At 45.0% G+C, this 22,369-nt stretch overlaps 1 protein-coding gene across 18 annotated transcripts in view; it reads right to left on the bottom strand.

The window, feature by feature from the left end:
* Positions 1-20,895, bottom strand: part of cspg5a (chondroitin sulfate proteoglycan 5a) — a 33,201-nt gene extending 12,306 nt beyond the window's left edge. For 17 of the 18 annotated variants that reach the window (XR_013453627.1, XR_013453628.1, XM_078094654.1 and 14 more), the window contains exons 1-2: positions 20,313-20,886; positions 9,228-10,173 (exon numbers count right to left, since the gene is read on the bottom strand). Coding sequence is in view for 16 of the 18 variants with exons in the window: in XM_078094654.1 (XP_077950780.1) it covers positions 9,228-10,173; positions 20,313-20,409 (1,043 nt within the window). In the remaining 2 variants the exon portion in view is untranslated. Of the gene's footprint in view, positions 1-9,227; positions 10,174-20,312 lie in introns of all 18 variants that reach the window. The other variant, XM_078094656.1, reaches the window with a different exon arrangement.
* Positions 20,896-22,369: the final 1,474 nt, after the last annotated feature.

Genomic DNA, 22,369 nt, shown 5'->3' with positions numbered 1-22,369 from the left:
AACAAAAGGAGGAGAGGGGACAAAAAGAAGAAAGGGGTTCACGGTTAGTCGGGTGAAAGCGCGTCTCGGCGACCACACAAAATATTGGCGGTGAACTTTGTGAGTAAGCGAGTCAGTGTCTGAGTTCATTGATGGGCAACGTCTATACATTTGTCTTTTAAGTATCATCTGACATGCTGTTTGTAGCACTAGAACCACCACTGCAGCAAACACGTTGGCTCCGAGCAACATGTTTGTGAATATTCAGGATATCCTTCCTGCTCCGGATTATATCCAAATTACTTTGGTGTGCAACCTTCAAAAGAAAAAAAAAAAAACCTCTCAAACATCCCTTTTTTCCCTTAATGTTACATAAGTCCTCCGTGCTATTGTGCAGTAATCAACCGCAGGCGTGTAAGCAGGATGGAAGAGTCGCTGGCAGGTTTCTGCAGGCCGCTTTGTTCATTGGGGACATTCATGTGATTTTGTGTGACTGAGAATAGAAAGTGAAAATGAAAAAAGAAGCCGGGGCCTTTCCTATAGCCACGTGCACGGTGTCACACATCATGGACGACGTTTATGCTCTAATAAGATCTTTCACAATGCACACGGGCATCAAAGTGTAAATTACGGGCACATTGGTGGATGCACACACAAACCCACACACACACAGACACACAAAGCCGCCATCTGAGTCCCGGACTCCCTGTTTCGAGAGGACGGTGTGCGTCTGGGGACAGACAGGCAGATGGCTTTGTCTACAGACCTCCAAGCTGCCGAGCGGCGCCGCGTCGCTGTCACACGAGCGGACGGAACGCGTGTCCGCGTTACTCCTCATTCCCGTTAAAAAAATACCAGATTTAAGTCGGAGTCATTTGACACCACCCGGGAACACCTCCATCTTTGATGAGCACACACAAATTTGTATGTTTGAATGACGGATGTAGTCATTGTATGTAACACATATTTAAGACAAACAAAAAGATGTATGAGGGGGGAAAAGTTACGAATAGCATTTCAGTTGTTTTGCGACAGGCAACCTGTCAGGATCCGTTGGACATTTTTTCTTTCACAACATGTGATCCATCTCAGATCACAGCTGGTGGTCCTCTCATCAGTCTTTAGCCTTTCTTGAAACTGAAGTGATTGGTAGGAGAAATAATTATATATATAGTAATTATAACTCACCAGCCAAATCTATTAAATCTATTACGACAGACACTGTACAATCAAAAACGCTGCTGATATTCTTATTTTATGTATTTGTCATATACACCAGAGCAGCCGCGGGTCAGGAAACCAGAACAACCACATCAGCTTTAATTAACCAATGACAAAGCAATTAACTGTTCTCGTCCTCCCTGTCTTTGTCACACTTGGACATTGCACCAACACCCACACGGGAAGTGCGGAAGGTGGTGTATGCTCCCTACATGCTAAGCAGGCTCCTCATTACCGACCCGCTTCCTGTCTCCTTGTTGAATCCGTCACGCTTTTTTATTCAGCCAGCCGAAGGAAAAATCGCTGGCGACCCGCCGGAAGACATTTTGAGAGTGGGCATATGTGAGAAAAAGAGAAGGAGAAGACTTGAATGCACTCAAAAACCTCCGAGCAACCCGCGCCCGCACAAGAGGTTTATGTAAGTCATAGATGGAGGGAGGTGGGGGGGGGGGGGGGGGGTGCAAATAGAGAGCGGTAGAGAGAGTAAAGTGAAAGGGAAGCATGGAAAAGAAAAAAAAAAAGAAAAAAAGGCAAGCGAGCGAGGATGTGCTGGTCGTTATGGCAACCCGGCCGAGTGGCAAAACGGAGCAGATGCGGCGCCGACGTGTCATTCCATCGCACGCACGCGTCCTATCAGTCGTCCACGGGGACGCGGCCTTATTTTCTCCCACAGCTTTTCTTTCTTCCCCTCCATTTCCCTCCTCCTTCCTCCCTCCCTCTCGCTCCGGGACGTCTTTAAAAATCTCTTTGCTTGTTCACCTCCCCATCTTTCCTGCCTCCTGCACTGTTTGCCGAGCGCCTCCAGCTGAATCATGTCTCTGCTTTCAGTTAGTGCAACTGATTTTTTTTTTTCTTCGTCTCTTTCTCTGGCGGTCTCTGGAAATCAGCAGTCCGAGATGAATGTTCGGGTTTGGCTTTAGTTGAAATAAATGAGAAGGGGACTAAATTGTGCTAACAAGCAATGGCTGGGCATCCAAAGCCCGACATATTTTATCCCTCTCCAAGCCATAGAGCTCCACTCATCCGGAGAATACGCAGCCTCGCTTTGTGGGGCGAAACAAAAACGTACTGTGAAAAAAAAAAACACATTCAACAGAGAAAACTGCATCAGCATCACGATGTGCAACCAAGACCTGAAATGCAAACAAAATGAATGCAGCGGGTAAAAACTGCATATTTTAGCACGTGGGAGGATTATTTTAGCATTCTGTGTCTGGGGGTGCAGTTAATCACTGACATGTTGATGGAAAAAGTAAGCTTTTAGCGAGCCTAATGTTAGGTGTTTGTTAGCTGAGGCACTTAACATAATACTACACAGCTTTCATCAATATGCTGCATATTGTGTAACAACAAAGAGGAACTCACGGACACCTACGTTAGTCTAAAACCGCCATTTGGACAAAACGTTAAACATACTGAGTGACAGCGTCCAATCGTTTTCCCGTCATTCATGCTGATGGTTCGCTTCTTTTTCCGTAAAGACTCATTTTCTGCTTCTTTTCTGCCTCTTTTTTTTCCTCCTTGTGCCCCCAACGGCAGTTTTTTTGGTACGCGGTAAACTTTACTGTGACCGCACACAACGTTCATATAGAGTCACTCCAACATGCAACCTGCAAAGTGACTGGTCAGAAGAAAGATTTCTTCCAAGAATTGTGTTTATTTTTCAACCTTGTTCCTGTAATACATTTCATGAGCACATTTGTAAACAAGGTTCCTGCAGATAGCATTGCTGTTAGGAAACCAGAGATATTAATCTCCTGCCGGAAATAGTCGAGAGTTACATTTGGACATTATCCGTTAAGATTTGGAACAAAGTGCAAGAAGCTGACACGAGAGGAAACCGCTCTTGGCTGAATTCTTGAGGACAGCTTAAGGATTGGATTTCCTTCTCTGGAGAACTCTTGAGTCCAGAGCAGCTGCACAAATCATATAGGAAAGTAACAAAATAACTTCATCGTCAAACCTCTTATCAACGTTAAAAGCACAGATCCCTCAGGCTGTGAGTGTCGCCCGGCCTCCCTCGTCCCCCCCTCTTCCCTCTACAACCCATCATTATCTCTGACGCCGCGGCTCACTGAAGCCGCACTTACAGCTCTGTCGCATCCCGACAGGAACACGGCAGAATTAGCTCCAGGGCGACCCGAGCCACAAGACAATGGGCCAACGAATCATCTCCATATTTACCTGATTAGGACGGCTGGCAGGGGAGAAAAAGGGGGCAAAACAACGACAAACCTTACAGAGGCTTACCCCCCCCCCCCGCTGTTATTGATGACGAATAATGAGCAGACTTGTGAAAAGGCCAATTTAATAAGACAGAGCGGTCAGTTGGTTCGGGGCTACAGGCCTCCAGAGAACAGGCGGTGCAATGTTTGATTTGGGAAAAATAAAAATACTGACATCTGCTCCAACACCAGAATCAACGCTGCTTAAAGTAAGATTACAGTTTTTTTTTTTATTTAAAATACACTCTAAATACAGCTATCCTGGTATGCATCATGAATGTGATTTACAATCTTTTCCTAAACCGACCCAAGATGTTTTGTTGACTAAACTCCAACTAAATGGTTCCTTGTGACAGAAGTTTATTTAAAAAAAACATGTAAAAACGTCAATTTTGCTGGACATACAAAAAACAAGAAGTCATTTTGTTGTAAGGAAGGTTTTAGTGGAGCATTTAACAGCTAAATAGCCAGATATTAAAGGTAGCAGAGACAAAAAACAGAGCTAAAAGGAGACAGAGTTTTACTGTCGATGTGTAAATAAGCAGCCGCCTACTAACAATTTTGTATATATATTCCTTTGGACAAAAGGTCCATATGGACCAAGACCAAGCAGAGGAGATAAATGCATTTCAACGAGGTCTTTGGAAGGTCAAAGGGAGAAGGAATAAACCTTTCTTCCTTGAAGCGGTGCATATATTTTCTTATGCAATAACTGCAGAGAGTGGAAGAAAAAAGCGAGTTAAATATGCTGCGGATTAAAATGCTGCAGAGGACTCTGAGAACATTTTTGGAGAGTTTGGGACATAAAACACCTGCTACTGAAACAAAAGCTTCCACTGACGAATGACAGCGAACCTTCTCGTTAGAAGGGGAGGGCAGCCACTGGTCAGGATTAAAAAAATAGATTTTATTTTGAAATCCCGGTAGATAAATAGTTGGTGGAACACAGAGAGTTGATCTCATCTGACTAGATGACTCATTGGGGAATTTAATAAGGGAAGACGGAGGAGAGAAGTTTATAGTTGTGTTGCTTCAAGAAGAGAAAGATGCCTGAATAGAGACGTCACTGCATGATTTAACCCTCTGCAGGATCAGCTGGTTTCATACATTCTAAATGTCTAAATGTCTCTGTGTTTTGCAGTTATACAAAATAATTGCTATTCGCTCAAGCCTCCTAGTTCATTTGGCTTCTAAAACTGTTAAAATAGAACAGTATAAGATTATTTTGCTAAACATGTGCAACTAATAAAAAAGAGTCGTAAGGAGGCTTTACTTTACTTTAAAGGTTTCAGTTGTTTTCAGACCCACACTGGCTTCTAAAATTGTATTCATGGTAATGAGAATAAACATTTGGCTTTAATTGTGAAATCGAACTAAACTGTCCGGGGATGGTTTTGATATCAGTCTAGTGAGGTATTTTAATGGTGTTTTCCTTTCCAAACGCACATTGTATCATGCTTAAAAAGATCATTCCTTGCATCCTTTTAACATTTGTGTTTACTACGAAACGCAAGTTAAGCAATCAATGATGAATGATCAATCAATGATCAAAGAATGATCAATCAATTCCACACAAAGGGGCACACAGCTTATTCATTTAACGCTGGTATTGGCCGATATTCGAAGCCTGGGTATTGGAGTCGGGATCGGTACTGAAACAGCTGGATTAAAACATTCCTTGAGTCCAATTGATCAGACAGGAATGCCAGAGCCCTCGATTCAAACCACGACAGTCATGTTTACGTGTCGTTATTTTAGAGATGGCGAGACAGAGCGCTGGATGAAATATTCCCCAGAGAGCGCTCACGGCCCGATAAACTGCGAACTCTAATTAGCGGTGAAGCAGATGTGGCCCCGACCTTCACAGTCACCACAGCCGTCGGACGGGAACACACCATTTAACCTGACAAATAGATGCTCGCGTTGCCCTCAGGGAGACCGACACGCTGAGAGATGCAGCAATAAAGTATGAAAAATGGATCCAAAGAGGTTGTGCCACTCCTGTGTGCATGCAGACACATTTGGTGATTATGTTGAATATTTTAGGGGTTAATCACAGCAGAATGTTAACAGAAAATCCAGCCTCACCCACATAAAGATCAAGAATAAAAAGACATTTCTCTCTTTTTTGATATGTGTGTGTGTGTATATAATGTATTTGTATATGAGTTACTCTTGAGTAAGACAACAACTAGCAAAAACAGGTGTAAACAGGACTACCTCTAAAAAAACGGCTGTGTGTATGTGTGTTAGTGTACGTTTGTGCGTTTGTGTGTCTTTTGTCCGAAACCGACCTACAGTTGTAAATTTGTGTTTGACCTTTGGCCTGATTGTACGACCGTGCACTTTTGACTTGGAAGTAATCCCTAATACACACATAATCCTGCTTGCGTGTGTGTGTGTGTGTGTGTGTGCGTGTGTGTGTGTGTGTGTGTGTGTGTGTGTGTGTGTGTGTCTGTATGCGTGTCTGTAAATAAGTACATGAGTGTGTCCACAAAGTGGTCATGAAATCTAAAATGGATACAATCTGCAGTTTGTGCTGAAAGCTTCCCTTAATTACATCAAGCTGCAGCACACACACACACACACACACACACACACACACGTACGCACAAGCTCACACGCGCACACTAGTAAACTGGACCTGGCTCTGCCGGGCCGTTTCCATGCTGGCGAGCGTTTTACGGTTGTGACTCATGGTCTCACTCAGTTTCTCCTCCACCCCGAACTCCTTCCTGTCCTTTTATTTCCTGTTCATAGCTTCTCGCTCTCCTTTTCCTCCTCTCTTCCCTCCCGCTGCTTACTTCCCTCGCTCTATTTATCTCTCTCAACATCTGACTTCTTCCACCATCGTCTGTGGTCCTCTCCTTCAAACGCACCCCCGCCCCCAAACCCCCTTTTCTCCCAGTGTGGTCGTGCAGCTCCGGAGGAGGGAGCGATTTACGACGTTGGGGCTGTCAGATGCTTTTAGTCAGCGAGACGCTTTAGAGAAATACATCAGTGAGATGGGCTGGCTTAAGTTAGAGGAAAGGAAATATCACAGAATAAAAAGGGTGTAAAGGTGTTTTTTGGGGTCCGTGGAAGGGAATATTATAGACATTGTTTTATGATAATTATCAAAAATAAACAGCGATTTTAGAAGTAATAATTCAACTATTTAGAGTATCACTTCAGTTCTCTGTCACAACCTCAACAAAACCATTGAAAGGAGTTTTTAAACTAGTGAAAGATAAACTTCTGTCCTCACAGGATACCAAATGTTGCTGGATTCTAATTCCTTCTTTTTTCGTTGTTGAAGATATTAAACAAATTGTCTAATTATATGAATCTGAATTATATCCCTTAACGTTTTAATTTATGAGGTATTTGATTATGATGACCTACATTTCAGGAAGCCATTTGTAAAACATCAATAAACATATACATTGATGGATTGGGAACCAATAATTAACCAGTATTGAGTGGATTGATCCAACTCTAGGTCCATCAAATATATAAGTGTCATACTCATCAGGTGCAACTTCCCAACAGCCATCCAGATAATGTTGTGGACAAAAAATCCAAACCAATTATTGAACACTGACAAAGTTATATATGTGATGTACAAATAATCACAAATTCTTAATTCAGTATTTAAAACAGTTATAATTTGTGCAAAAACAACTTTTGTTAAAAGTTATTTGACTGAAGCAGCGACTAATACACACTCTACCTGCTGAGAGCCTCAAGGCTAACATGCAATCGTGTTTCATGGACATTTCTCTGCAGGTACATATTTCTGCCTGCAAGAATAAGAGAAATGACAGGCTGGTCTGAGGTCAGCAAATGGCGGTTCAAAGCGGGTCATGTGCTTTACTGCAAAGGCCTAAAAGGTCCCAACATTCATCCCGTTGTAATTGAATTGGCCTGACGTATGAAGCTGCTCCAGTTCAGCTGCACGCACACAAGAACTCACAAGTTTCATACACACACACACACACACACACACAGTCACAGACAAACACACACGGGCGCCTTAACATGTGCAATCAGACACACAACCGTGGCTGCAAACACACACACACACACACACACACACACACACACACACACACACACACACACACACACACATAGAGAGGAACATATTGGTGCTCATCTGTGCCAGCGCTTCATTGACCCACATTGCAATTATTGCCCAGCAGTAAAACGCCTCTCAGCCTCTCTCACTTCGGCCCTCACGATTCTCTCTCTGCATCTGCATCACGGCTACGATCTGCTGACCGAGGCTCAAAATCTGCCCCTAATATTTGGATCATGTTGTCCGCTTAGCAAGATTTTAAACATTTTTTTTTTTGCTGTGTGAGCATTGCTCCATTTCCCTCTCAGCCTTCGGCGGTGGGATATTTCCTCCATCGTCTCCAATCAGGAGGCCGATTGTACTGATACATACATTTGCATGTTAATCCATGCAGCTGTCGAGAAATGTACGTAATATCTTTTATATTTTGAAGTGCGAAACCGGCGTTCTACGTGCACAAAAAAAACACCTCAGAGCGGCATTGTCGTTAACTTTTGAAGGAACAGAGATTGCAAGAGTCAATAGTTTGTAAACCGTGTTGTATAATCCACTTTCATTTAATCTCTATATTTAAATCACATTATTTCATTTTAACTCATTTGTAGAGCCTCAAATCTGCCCCTGGAAGGCTTCACAAACTGTGCAGCATTTCAACATTAAACAATTTTAATCTAAAAGTCAGACGGGGAGTGACTCCGCAGTGCTGTAGCTTCTAAATAGCAGGTCTGACGGCGATCACGTCACACTCTCCTAAATAGTATAAACAGCATCAATTCCGCCGAAATAAAGTATTACAAATCATGAAATCTATTGGAATCTATTGAATCCACCTGGGAGAATTTACAGCATATTTTCATAAACAATTCCCCTTAATCCCTTTGACTCTTGACCGACCACCTAGATTCGAACCCATTGGATCGGGTACTGAGGAACGTCATTACGGGAGTCCATGGCCAATGCCTGGAAGGCGGTTCATGAAGTCACGAGGGTCACTGCGGTCGTGGATTTGCTCTTAACATAACGCGTCTTTGTGTACAGTTTGCATGGCAAAGGAAAAAACAAATCTCAGCAGCCTTTATTGTTTAAAGTTAATTCTGTGCTTGAGCTTTTCCACATGTTCCCGAACATTAAAGCAGAACACTGGAGCAGCTCTATAAATCTAGAGTGTCAGATGACACAACATATTATTTTGAATAAAGTTGTTGAACTGCTTCTCATTGATAATACATGAAAATGAAGGACACGGACAAAGCCGAACGCAACTGCAATACTTTGTTTTATGAAAGTTTTAAACAAGGAACAAGATTTGAAAAGAATCTTAGTTTGAACTTTCATTTACAGTCTTAAGGCAAATTAACGCAACTAATAATACATTAGGTAAACCCATAAGGTGGTGTGAGCTAGAGGTACAATTTTCTTAGCTCTTAGATCCTTAATTGTGACATTTCTGTGAATCTGCCCATTGAAAGGTGATGCTTGATAAGACGAGAGCACTTGATGTCACCATTGTAACCATTGATACAAGTGACATGATGTTTACATCATGAAGCACCAAGTCCAAATTGGTTGGCGATGTTTTTCTGATGTCAAATTTTTAATCTGATGAAAATTGAGCGAAGTAATGAGGAGGATTTTTAATCAGTTATTCAGATATATATCGATAACTACAACCTAGAAGACTTGGATGATTTTGTCCTGTGCATTGTAGCTGCAGAGTATTCTGTGTATTTGTGTCTTCATACCTGCAGAAGACCCCCGTGCCCTCCATCAGGTAACACTGCCCCCCGTTGAAGCAGTAGTTGGGCAGCATGTCGCAGGGCGAGCGGCAACTTCCGTTCACCATCTGGAACCCGACACGGCATCCGCCCATCCCGTCTGACCCCGTGTTTGGCGCCGCAGCTCCCCCTCCAGGAAGCGCCGCCCCCGGGATGAAGGAGCCGGACCCCGGGACCCGTGGCTTGGGTCGGGACCCGGCGGAGAGACGGAGGTCGTCGTCGCTCTCGTCGGTGGTGGTGCTGTAGGTGTACTCGTCGGCCGTGGGGGACACGCCTTCCTCGTAAGGCGTGAGGTAGTCGTAGCTGTCCGGCATCGCCCAGGAGGTCGTGTCACCTCCCTGCAGCTCGTGTTCCAGCGATGACGGAGAGGGCGGGGCTAGGTCAAGGCCACGGCCACGAGACGAGGGGTCGAAGAAGTCGACGTGGAGGACGTCGGGGCCAGCGGGGTTGGTGGGGGCTGAGGGCGCAGCGGTGGTGGTGGTGGTGGTGGTGAAGAGGCGGTCCATGTCGAACACGGCCGTGTCCTTGGCGTGGATCCAAGGTGGGTCGGTTTGCGGCGGACGCTCTACTCCTTCCTGCTCGCTCTCCATGACGTCCCGGTGTGGGTTGCTCGGCAACAGGTGCTCCGTCTCAGCCGAGTCGGGGCTCAATTGGGGCGGAGAGGCGACGGAAACTTCCTCCAACGCGGGTACCACCGCTTCGCCGAACATGCCGCTGCTCTGCTCGTCCTCCTCGCCGGCGCGGGCGACCCGGCCCGCCTTTGGGGTCGCAGTGGCGGGACTGGCCGGGCTGCTCATCGCGGTTACCGTGGCGACGGCCTCGTGCACCTTGAGGGGCCCCTCCTCCTCACTGAGATGGGAGGTAATATTGGCCGCGCGGTCCGGCTCGGTGGCGTTGGTGCCGACAACGTTTCCTACGAACGCAAAGAAAAAGTGTTCATGGTTATTTATTTCACACCTTAAAATGTGAATTTATTCTCTATCTTAAAATATAAATCAATCTCATACAAATCTCTCTGTATTTGTGAAACCCTGAATGCATCCATGAGCCACTCTGACCGAAACGCACTAAAATGTTCTCTACTAAAGAAACACAGCGGGGAGAGAACTTCAGCTAATTTAATGAGGTGAAAATGTTCCCGCTTGGGAGAACAGTTTGTATCGATCTGCTGAGGGAAAAACTTCAAGCTGTCAAATGGGCTCCAGGTATTGGAAAGCGTTGCTTATTAGGGAGACAGTAAACCAGCTGGGGGTTTTAAACCAATCAGAGATTTTATCAATAAATTGCAGATGTTGGATGTCTGCGATGTGGCGACATATATGTTCAATATCAAGTGTTCTTTTGCAATGGAGTCAACGTGAGCCGGATTTTGACACATTGTTCCCTTTGGATCCGAGGTAATGATATTCTTGTGTAATCTAATAACATTTGTATGTGCTGCTACACAGATTTAGCTAAAGGAAAAAAATGTCCCACTGTGCTCCCTGCAGTAGAACCCCCCCAATGATCCTGCACAAACTACGACATCAGAAGATGCAGCAACTGTTTCTATGAAAAATTCATCAATTGAGGGGTTGAGAATAAACCTGAACTACAGACACAGACGTTTACACACACAATCACCAACTGGTTCAGTTTCCCTCTTTCCAAAGACATTCTCCAACCCCTTGCTTCATGACCCCGTTGGTCCACTGCTACACGATGACATCACAAGTCCTCTCTGCATTACGAGACAGACAAAGTGGGCCAAAAGGGCGGAAAACAAATTAAAACGAGACGTGATTGGCCGTACACTTATCCCTCGGTCGATTACTTAATCCCAAGGCGGCTCGTTGAGTCATGAGAAGAGCTGCTCTACGGCCGCTCCTCCTTTGGATTAAAGGAATAATACACTAATGTACTCCAACGCAGAGCAACCGGGATTATGGATTACGGGGTTGGAGAGGGAGGGATTCGGGAGACTTTGGGGGGGCCCTGAAAGAGGGGAGGAGGGGGGTCGATGATCTTAAGGAGACAAGACAGCGTCTCGACGATTTTGTGAGCGAGCTTTTGACATGGAGGAGACGATCCTTCACGCGGTACACGGACGCCTCTATTCGCAGTGCTACTGCAATTCCCACGATGCATTTGGTGAAAAAAAATTAAAAAGCAGTACACCTATTTGTAGATAAATCCTATTAACTTTAACTATTAACGATAAAAAGAACACCATTTGTCAGTAGCCTCATCGAGTTCACGTTTACATTTTGGATTCACGTTTCAGGGGTTGGGGGTTGAATCCCCACCCTTATCACCCATGGTGAACCGTGTAGTTGTGGTATTAGTGAGGAGCTTGGTAAACAGCCTCCCCCAAATGGCATCTGCAAGGACCTTTGCGGACCGGAGATAAGCTGCGATCATGATCCTGTGGGATTTTAATCTGTCCATCACTTAATGCCTCCTCGGCGAGGAGGGTAGTTCATTGTGTATTATGATCAGCAGGACTAACAGGAAACCATCTTGAAAGATGACAGCAGTTTAAGCCAATGAGTCTATTTTATGTTCGTTTTAACACATGATATTTGTAATGAAAAAAATGATCATCCTTATTCTTGGCCTCATAAGATTTTCTTAAATGGAAGAGGAGGATTTCCAGAAACTCTTCTCTACTACTGCATTTAAATCTCCTGAGATTATAAAACTCAAGATACAACTTCACATATTTGTTAATTTTTTTCACAATTGGTATTGGTAATACATTCTTCAATTTCGTAGCCAGAAAGACTGAAAAGTGAAAATATGTCTGTGTAATGCAGAGCGAGGATACTAGTTTTTTTTCTTCTTCTTAGACAGACACATTTTTGGCTTCTTATTAGACTGATAGAAGTAAAGCGGGGAGTAAGATTCTCCCAGGATTCCCTGATGTAATCATCAGTAGACGCAGCTGTGGCCGGTGCAAAACTCAAACTCCTCAAATAAACAGATCTCGTTTGCACAGCACATCTTGGCTCAGTTTGTCTTTTCCATTTTAAAGAAATTAGTTCTGTTTGAGAGTGATAACTTATCAGATGTAATAACACACGTCCGCCCTTGAGGAAGACAGTGGCTGCTCCTCCTGCCAGTGAAGAGCATGTGCCAATGAAGGACAGTGGTCGATGAAGAGCATGTCTGCAGGGAAAAATCCGCACTCACTTTACACTGATGTATTTTCCTCATTAATGCATGGAGAAAAACGTCATCATTAGGTGGGAAGCTGACACTTAGGCCATGAGGCGCTTGACAGGTGCACGGCCTCCGTTTGGCTTCTTTTTGGCGAAGCTGCAGCTAGCCGTGTCTTTGCAGCCGAGGTCGTCCCGGGGTTAATCCTTGCGGCAGTCCCAGAATTCATTTCTGGTTCACACGAGCACATAAATTACAGGCTTTTCTGTAACCACACGTAAGCATCTTACGCACTGGATGCTTGAGACCAGGAGGACCTCAGACCTCACTCCCTCCCAAACACGCGTCCTCACGGCTCGTCGGCTTTGTCTCTCCCTCGTGTTTTCACATCAACGCACAGACCTGGTGGCAAAACACTCGCTAGGTAAAGGTCTATTTTACACACGTGCGCGGGAAGCTGCACACATCAGGGCTCAGGTGATCTGCTGAGAAGGGAGACCTCAGAGGTGTCAGTCTGCAGCAGCCTCACTGTGCATCTCCAATTAAGCCCAGTTGTCTCCCTTTCGCGGCCTCGTTGGTTTAATTGGACTAACGAGAAGAAATGTTGTGACGGACATCTGGTTCAGGAGCTCTAGAAAGTAAATTTCTCAGCGTTGCACAAAGCCCAAAAGATGCCAAAATAAAGTCTTTATGTATCTAGGTGGAACATATTCTTCCTCATGATATTATTTTACAGTTTATGAAAGAAGTTTACTACAAGAAAAAAATGTTTTTCTTGTTCAGATCATTTGGGTTGTGCAGAAAGTATACCTAACCTCATTAAAGGCAGTAATACTTTAGCAAAGAGAGGTTTTAAACAAATTCAAGGCCTCATATTTTTCATTTCATACTTCAATTCTGTTTTGCAGAGAGATTTTTCATAAACTGACCAAAATGCCACTAAAGAGAGAAAAACATCGTAAAAAAATAGGAAAATTACTGCTTTACCACTTCTTACTTTACAGAATGAATAATTCATCCGTGGTTTTCTTTGATAGTAGTATTATGTAGGATACCGTACACTACATTTGATATTAAATGGCAGCCTGGAACCCAACCTCGCACAATGAAGTGCAGACTTTCCTCTCTTTGGTTGCCAATGAATGAATGTCCCGTTAAACACAATGTTTCACTCCATGTTGCTATGGCGACCAACTAAGAATTCACAGAGTTGGTGCGATCCGTTCTGGAACACAAAGTCCAGAAAAGTTCTGACGCCACAAAGTGATTCAATAAAAGAGCAAAACGGGTTGTTTCTAAGAGCATTTAAGGCAAAAACCAACAAGGACCAGAGTTAGACTCCTGGCAGGCGACTCGTCAGCTAGCGGGGTCGGGGTCCGGTCGAGCCCACAAAACTGATGGAATAAAAGCGCCTTTGTTTGTTTTCCTCCCACGTATCATGAGATAATCAAATAGTATTACATAAGACGATTCCTCAAACTGCACGTCTGTTTATATTTGTGTGTGTGTGTGTGTGTGTGTGTGTGTGTTTATGTGCGTGTTGTCGTTCTGCCAGTATCACCCACTGGTAATTGGGTTGGCCTTCAGCTCCTCTGGTGAAGGGTGTGCATGGTCATAATGAGAAGAGTTTGGCTTGTATTTCTGTATGTGTGTGTGTGTGTGTGTGTGTGTGTGTGTGTGTGTGTGTGTGTGTGTGTGTGTGTGTGTGTGTGTGTGTGTGTGTCTGTGTGCATGTGTGTGTCAGACTGATTGTTTCGGGGTTGATGGCACCTCGAGGCCAAGTGCTGCTAGCCTGCGCTGGCGAGCCGCCGACCCTCGGCCCCTCGCCTTTTGTTCAACCCAGACCAGTTTAGGGAGCGGCGTGCAGGAATATGGTGGGCGGGAGGGGGACTGTGACAAACCGTAAAGAAGAACCTGATTGGTTGTGACAGTTAGGGCCCGCCAGTCAGTTTACTGACCCAGACAGGACGGAGAAGGGGAAAGGTTGGACGCGGGATGGGAAACAAAAGAAAACTATTAGCTCCCGTAGAAACAATATTTATGCACTATACTATATGCGCTATATTTATCTGTTTATCTATTTATCTGTTATCGGTTTTATATATATTTAATGTACATTGTATATATTAAGCAAAAGCCTCTTTGACTCAATCTCATTGATTTCAGCGTCAAATACCGGCACCTCAGGACAACCGCACACACACACACACACACACACACACACACACACACACACACACACACACACACACTTCTGTTTTTTCATTCGCTCACTTGGGAAAAATCAATGTTAACGCTGAGCGAAAGTATAAAAACGCACCATTTTTATACCTTCGCTCAACGGTGCTCAATAACATAGATATAAGGAGGAAACCCGAACATCTGCCTTCGGCTAATTGAAAACCTCTGCAATGACACCACCCCCTCCCCCTTTTCTCTAAGCATTCCTGTCTCTTTTTTCTCCTTCTATCACATAAATCCCTTTCATTTCTTACTCCACAGGTGGTGGGATAGAGAGGAAGGATGTGTTGCCATAGAAACGCTCTCGGCCTCGCTAGATGAGATCTGCATCGGCAAATATTAAACACACAAAAAAAAAAGTCATGCAACACGACATAATAACCTGTTTTAAACTGAAGAGCTATGCATTTATCAGGTGGAAAGACGTGCATCTTGTGTGTGTTTGTGTGCTCGGACATGTGTGCACACATGCAGGTGTTACCAATAATGCATACAACACATTACATGTTAAGTGCATGCATACTGTATGTGTGTATCCATGCATTTTTTTACACTGTGTAACCTGATTTTGAACTACAACTTAAAATGACACAAACACACACAAACTCTCCCCTCTTACACTAGTATTTTTCTCAATTAATCATTAACGAAACAAATATATTTATAGAATTACAGAAGACTCCAAATGAACGAGAACAATATATATATATATATATGGGAGGACAGAATGGTGATATGTCAGCAGCAACAGCAGAAGAAGAAGAAGAAGAAGAAGAGGGCTGGGGAGGCAGCACTGAGAGGGGAGGGGCGCTCGTGTGTGAGCATGAACTCAATGACTCGCTTCACCAAGGACACGCTGACATGAAGACGCACCGTAGCGAACACACACACACACACACAGATAGGTGCAAGCCTACCCACAAAGAAAAAAAGATGTGCTTCATATTCCATCTTCCATCTTTTTTTTCACCGTGTCTCTCTCTCAGACACACGCACACACAACCTGAACACACGCGCACAAACATGTAAATTACTGTTCAAGGGCACCCAGAGTTTGAGAAGAACGCCAACTCAGCAGCGCTAAAATAAAAAACACAAAAAAGCCAACACACCACTGTACATTAATTGTTTCATCCTTCAAGGACCGAAGCTGTCAGGCCGCACGTGAAACTTTTTGGCGGCCCGTTCGATGACCTTCTGCACCTGCGGCGAGGACGGCGACAATGACACACAACTGTCACACCTGTGGGTCGGAGAGGCGGCGAGAAAAAGCACCTGGACACAGACACCGATGATGAGAAACATCTGCACCAAGCGACACCTCCTTACAGGTGCAGTGAGTAGAGATTAGGGGATTTATTGCAAGAATGGAATATGTTATGTGTTGTCATTCAATTGAGGAATTGTTGAGTTTATATTAAAATGAGTATTTACATACACACAATATATGTGTATGTAAATATCTACAGTTGCCCAAAGAAGAAAACAACAAAGCCTGATGGTGTCTAACTCTAAATAGATCATAATTTACTTAATAAACGTGCTGTATTGAAGAACACTTGAAACTAGCAGAGAGCATTAAGTCATGATCGCAATGTTTACAATGTCCAAAAAAAGAATACAAGTTTGAGATACTCGCATTGGCATTGGCATTGAACCCCCCTGATTTATCACACAGAAAAGTTTTTAAAATAAAAAGAAACCAATTCATTAAGGGTACTGGAGTCATTATTATTGATCGAACCGAGCTCACTTTACAATCAGCCTTTAAACTAAGAGGTGGGGTTAACGACCATAGTGACACATCATCTTGTTTGGTTGCAGCGCTTTTCTGTCGTTGCTGCGCTGCATCACATCTGCCCTTCTTGGATGTTAAATCCGGATTCAAAACAGTATTTGCACTGCCGACAGTGAAGTGAGTTCATCTGCCAAAAACTCATTATGTAGATATGACGAATACACGAGTACCAACAATGATATCATCTACAGTTTAAAGCTGGTGGATGATGGACTACATTGACAGTGGGTGTGAACACACACACACACACACACACACACACACACACACACACACACACGTGTATGGTCAGTAGGCGTAGAGCCACCAAACTTGGCCAATCCAACCAACATTTTCGGGCCCTAATTAAATTCAAAGCGCGAAAGACCATTTTGGCGGCGATCCGACGACACTGTTCCGCCAGCTGAGCCGGCGTCAGTGGATGGTGTGCGGTTTCCATGACGACAGGGAAGGCGCAGGGGAGAGACTTGGAAGCCATTGTTCACCCATAAGCAGAGCTGCAGACGGCATTAATCGCTACCGCTGGTTTGCTATTGACTTCTGCACATGCGTTTCTTTAAACGTCTGGATTGGGTTAGCAGCGGAGTCACGGAGGGAGGACTTTGGCTGGAAGATGAACCCACTGCACATCAAAGATAATGTGCCAGCAAGCAGATATGTGTCAGCAGGCCAGAGGAGGAGGAGGAGGAGGAGGGGGGAGACGAAGGGCATCAAAGAAGATTCACCAGTCCGTCGTCACCTATCTACCAGCTCAGCCGTGCGTGGGGGTTTAGGGGGGGGAAGTCGAGGACAGGAGGGGCGGCCACACGGATGGAGGAGAATTGCAAATGGCCACCGGAGGAATAAAGCCCGATGGGTAATGACTGACGCCGTTCCAGTCGGGGCGATTGGCCTCGGCGGTCTGGGCAACATTCACAGATGTGGGGCGAGCTGCCGCTGCCCCGCTTCACCAATGAACCCAAACAAACTGTGTGTGTGTGTGTGGAAAGAAGGGGGTCGGGGAGGTGGATTAGCCCTGGGGGGTTTTAAGGCGTCTGCACCAGATCTGCCAACCTCTTTTTCGTTAAATATCCACCTGAGCTGTCAGAGACAGCCTTCCAGCTGCAGCATCAACGAAAAGGGACACAATTATTCCTGAAGCGGAGTTATGAAGCGCTAATGAGCGCTCAAAGGTGAGCAGATGTGAAGACAAGATATATTTATTTTTCTGATTTCCTGTATTGATTTCGCACATATTGAAGATTTCTCCATATTTCTTTTTGGCAATCGCATGAATCTAATAATGCCAGCATGTCTGCGAGCTTGTACACCGATCGGGTCCAGGATGAAATATTCCTGCAACTGCTGAACGGATTGCTTTGGAAGTTTTCACAGACGTTCATGTTCCCCAGAGGATGAATCTCCGAGTCTTCCTCTGGCCAACAGCTACAGAGAATCCGAGGCATCACCACGCAGAGCAAAGAAATACTCCAGCGCATAAACATCATAAAGGCAAATTGATGCTTTCACACTTAAATTCTTTAAGAGACTATAACAAGAGGCCATCCATCTATACATCTATTGATCAGCTACACCCGTTAGACAGACACATAAGTCCCTTCCTGCATTTGCTGCATGGGCGACAGTGTGAAACTGGTCACGTTTCAGGTAAAATTACTGTACGATTGTGTTCTGAGTGAAAGCCGGAGCATTCGGGTAAAAGCATTCAAAAGCCATCCCTAGAGGTTGCATCGACGCCGCCTGGTGTTTCAGAGGAAAATGTTCTCAAACGTATTGCGTTCGTGTAAAGCAAAGTCAATAGAGAAACACCTGCAGGCTGAAGAGAGTCACTGCTGAACTGAACCTGTGTTCTTTGCCTGGAGGAGGGCGGAGAACCAGGAAGACAACCAGCGCCGGCCCGAGGAGAAGTTTAATCCCTAACAACCTCAAACCATACACTGACTAGGAAGTAGACGTGGTCATCGCAACGTCGTCCATTGGTTGGTTGAGTGACGGTTTGAAGACAGGAGTTCGGCCCCATCTTGGATTACGTCCATCGCCATGTTGTTTTTTTGTCCCGACCAATAAATGGAAGTTACCACACTTGGAATGCGAAGGAGTGAAGTGGAAACGCGGTGTACCGCTCCGGGGGAGACCTGTCAATCACAGGACTCCCGCCCTAAAGCACCCCCGGCTTTAGGTCTATTTGACTCTAAATTGACAATTAGTTACTAGATGAACATCATGCTGAGTTGAAGAAGACTTGAAATTAGAGATTTAGCCTACAAACCGCCAAATAATCTCCCAAATGTGCATATATTCATCCTGTGATTGACATTTCACATGTTACATTATACCTGAAGAACAAATGCACTTGTTCCGAGAAAAGAAGAAACCCTCATTTAATTTGAAAGGAAAACAGAAGCGGCTGAAGACAGAAAGGACCCACACTGATCAGTGATCCACATCCTTAAATATTTGGCTCGTTTCTCTTGGATCTTCCACTGCTGGACGCTTTTACCCTCTTCCAAACTCCAGATTAAACACAAATGAAATGAATGAAAATATCTTTTTTTTTCAAGGGGGGGTCACTTCGATTCTAAATCACACTGCATGAACGGCAGCCAGTGCCATGAAAAGAATCGGCCAGATTATATCGGATTATAACGGCAGACTGATTTCATCCCGTGCACGTTCCTGCATTAATAATCTGACAGTAATGTGGGCCGCTGTGCGCAATGAATCTTAGACAAAGGGATGGCGAGCCAGAGGACGAGAGCCTATACGTGTCTTTGTTTTATGTTTACCCTGGTGGGGTTCTCTCTCTCTCTCTCTCTCTCTCTCTCTCTCTCTCTCTCTCTCTCTCTCTCTCTCTCTCTTTCTCTGTGTATCAGAATGTCCGTCCAGATCCCCTTCATGAATTATTCATAACCCCCCCCCCCCCCCCGGCCCTAATCCTCGCCTTTGTGTGGCTGTGGCGGGGATCTGGTTTACTGCGTCGGGCTGGACGCTGTCACTGTCACACATCTCTGTGATTCCTTCTGCTGGGGCTTCAAATGCCGACGACAATAGCTCGTGTTGATTTAGACGTCTGATCGGCTCTTAAAATGTCCCTGTAAGCTCTTATCCCTTCGGTTAGTGCAGCGAGCTGAATGCTGTCTTTTTAACCCCCCCCCCCATCCCTCCTCCCAATGCTGTACAATCAGAATGTCTGTAATAAAAGCATCCAGGCAGTCGTAGGTTCATATGATGGATATTGTGATGATATCATTACTCATTTGACTGTGTAATCGTATGATATTTCATCTTTTGTCCTGATTCTACAGTGTGTGGCTCTGGTGTCCAGCGGGTTCACGTTGACCTCATTGTTACCTCCTATGTGTCTCTGTAATGTCCGTAAGGGCTCAGATTGTCTACTTGTCTCTTCATTGTGACCCAGTTTTGTTTTTTGGCTTCAGTGTCATCTGTAAAATTGTGTGTACTAATTGGTCAATCATGACACGTGTGTGTCCCTTATGCATTCATTGAAGATTCTTATAAAGATTTGAATAATCTTGATTTTGATATTTAGCCAATGTTTGCTTTACTATCCTTTAAAAAAATGTGTTGTATTCACATTTTTGAGAGCTGATTCTCCTTAATCTGTTTTTTTTTTCTATTCCGTTTCATTGACCGTGAATTCAATAGAACGTGTAGAAGAATGTCACAGAATAATCAACCCATACCAGTTGAATATGAGATGCCTTCTATCATCGAGCCTCACTGACCTCCACTCGGACTGTGGAAGTGGGTTCAGGTACCTCGAACCCACAGAGAGGAGGTGCTGCTGCAGCCACCAAACAATTACAAGAAATCAAGCTTTTTTTTTTCTTTCACCGTTAGGGGCCGTTTCTTACCGTGGACCGACAGCGGGACCAGGTGCAGAGCCAGGACGCACGACAGCAGCGTTAGTCTCCAGCATCCTGTGCAAAAGCTCGCCTCCTTCCCCTGCATCCTCGCCGTGCAACGATACAGCAATATTATGATGTGGAAAGAAAAGGGGGGGGGTGGGGGGGGGGTCCTGTTCTAATAGTGATATTGAGAGTTCAAAAAAATGGCGTGTAAAAAGTAATCCGGTGGTGTGTTGGATTGGTTGAACGTGCAGTCTAGACTCCAGCCTCGCTGCGCTGCGCCTCCATCGCCGCTCGGTCTCAGCTGTCTCCTCCGGTCCGTCGCCGCTCCGCGCACTCGGCTCACTTAAGCGCACTGATGTTCGGCTACGGCTCCATTGCCACAGAGCGGCGAGGCGAGGGTGGGGGTGGGGGGTGGGTGGGTTCGGGTGGGGGCGGAGAAGGGGGGTGGTTCGGTTCGTCTTCGTTGGGCTCGGTCGGACTCGGTGCTTTTGGGCACTTCAGAGGGGAACAAAACGCACGACGGAGTGCAGCGCGCGCGGAAGCCTTCTCATCTTCTGGAGGGAGGGGGGGGGGGGGCAAAAGGAGGGTTGTTTGGTGACCCCCACCCGCCCCTTTATCCCTCCTCCCCGCTTTTCCTAAGACGCGTCCCTCCTCCTCTCCATCTTTCCTTTTCCTTAGAACTTGTTTCTCTGTTTTAGTCTTTTAATAGCAAAAGAAACTGTTGTCCTCTTTGCTCCATCGGCGGACATTTTCTTCTCATCTTCCTCTTCAACTTTCTTTAACTCTTTTTAAACATTTTACTTCCCTTGTTTTTTTTTGCAAAACATGTTCTTCCGATCCCCCACCGAAAATCTCACCATGGTCCAGACGTCTTCTTCTTCTTCTTCTTCTTCTTCTTCTTCTTCTTCTTCTTCTTCTTCTTCTTCTTCTTCTTCTTCTTCTTCTTCTTCTTCTTCTCCTCCATTCCGTCCGTCCGTTTGTTTCAAACTTCCATCCATTCTTTCATTTCCCCAAACGATTCCTCATAAAAATTGTCAAACCCTTTTCCTCTCCTAACTCCTGAATCCTTTTTACCACCTTCTCCCTCTTTTCCAGATGTTTTCTCTTACTGTTTTCTGCTTTTGTTCTCATCATAACAGCAGTTATGATAGTACTTTTTTCCACCCTGCTGCTCCTTTCCCACAATGTTTCCTAACCATCTTGTTTCCTAAGCATCCCTCCTTTCCTCAGTTGTTTCTCTTTCTCAGACTTTTTTCATATTAACTTGTTTAATCTTAAACAACTTTTTAAAATCTTGTTTCCCGTTTATCTGGATTAGAAAAGTTTGTCCTCTCTCCTACTTACAAATACAAAATATCGTTTCCTTTCTATTCCTCCTCCTCCTTTACTTCCCTCCTCCATCCGTCTCCTTCCCCCCTGTCCCCTTCCCCCAAATGTCCCTGGAAACACATCACTCCGCCTCGTCCTCCAACTCTTATCTTCTCAAACTTTTGAGTCATTTTCATCTTAGTGTTGGTGCACACAAGGGAAATCGGTTTATTTTCAAAGGAGATTAACCTCCGTGCATCATCGTGTGTGTGTGCGTGCGTGTGGGTGTGTGCGTGTGTGTGTGTGTGTGTGTGCGTGTGTGTGTGTGTGTTTCAGAAGCAGTTTGCGGTTATGTAATAACAAAGTGTTGTTTGATGCCGTCAAAACAACAAGCTTTGTATAATGGCAAGCAAACAAAAGAGGGGAGGAGGAGGAAGGGGGGTGTGGGGTGTCTGGGTGAAAGAGAGGGGGGGGGGGGGGGGCATTGGGGAGGGATTGGGGGATGCACACGGGGATGAATGCCCAAGGGCCCCAAGTGGTGGGGGTCGTGGGCATTCTTACACACACACACACACACACACACACACACACACAAAAAGCATAAAGAGAGAGTGGCTGGACAACAGGAGATGTTTGTGTCTCTGTGTATCTCTGTGTGTGTGTGTGTGTGTGTGTGTGTGTGTGTGTGTGTGTGTGTGTGTGTGTGTGTGTGTGTGCATGGTTGTTGATGTGTACATGTGAGAAAAATTGCA

The sequence above is a fragment of the Gasterosteus aculeatus genome, chromosome 20 (assembly GCF_964276395.1).
Source record: "Gasterosteus aculeatus chromosome 20, fGasAcu3.hap1.1, whole genome shotgun sequence".
NCBI lineage: Eukaryota > Metazoa > Chordata > Actinopteri > Perciformes > Gasterosteidae > Gasterosteus > Gasterosteus aculeatus.
The sequence above is the reverse complement of the archived record's forward strand: the minus strand, read 5'-3'. Positions and strand labels throughout refer to the sequence as shown.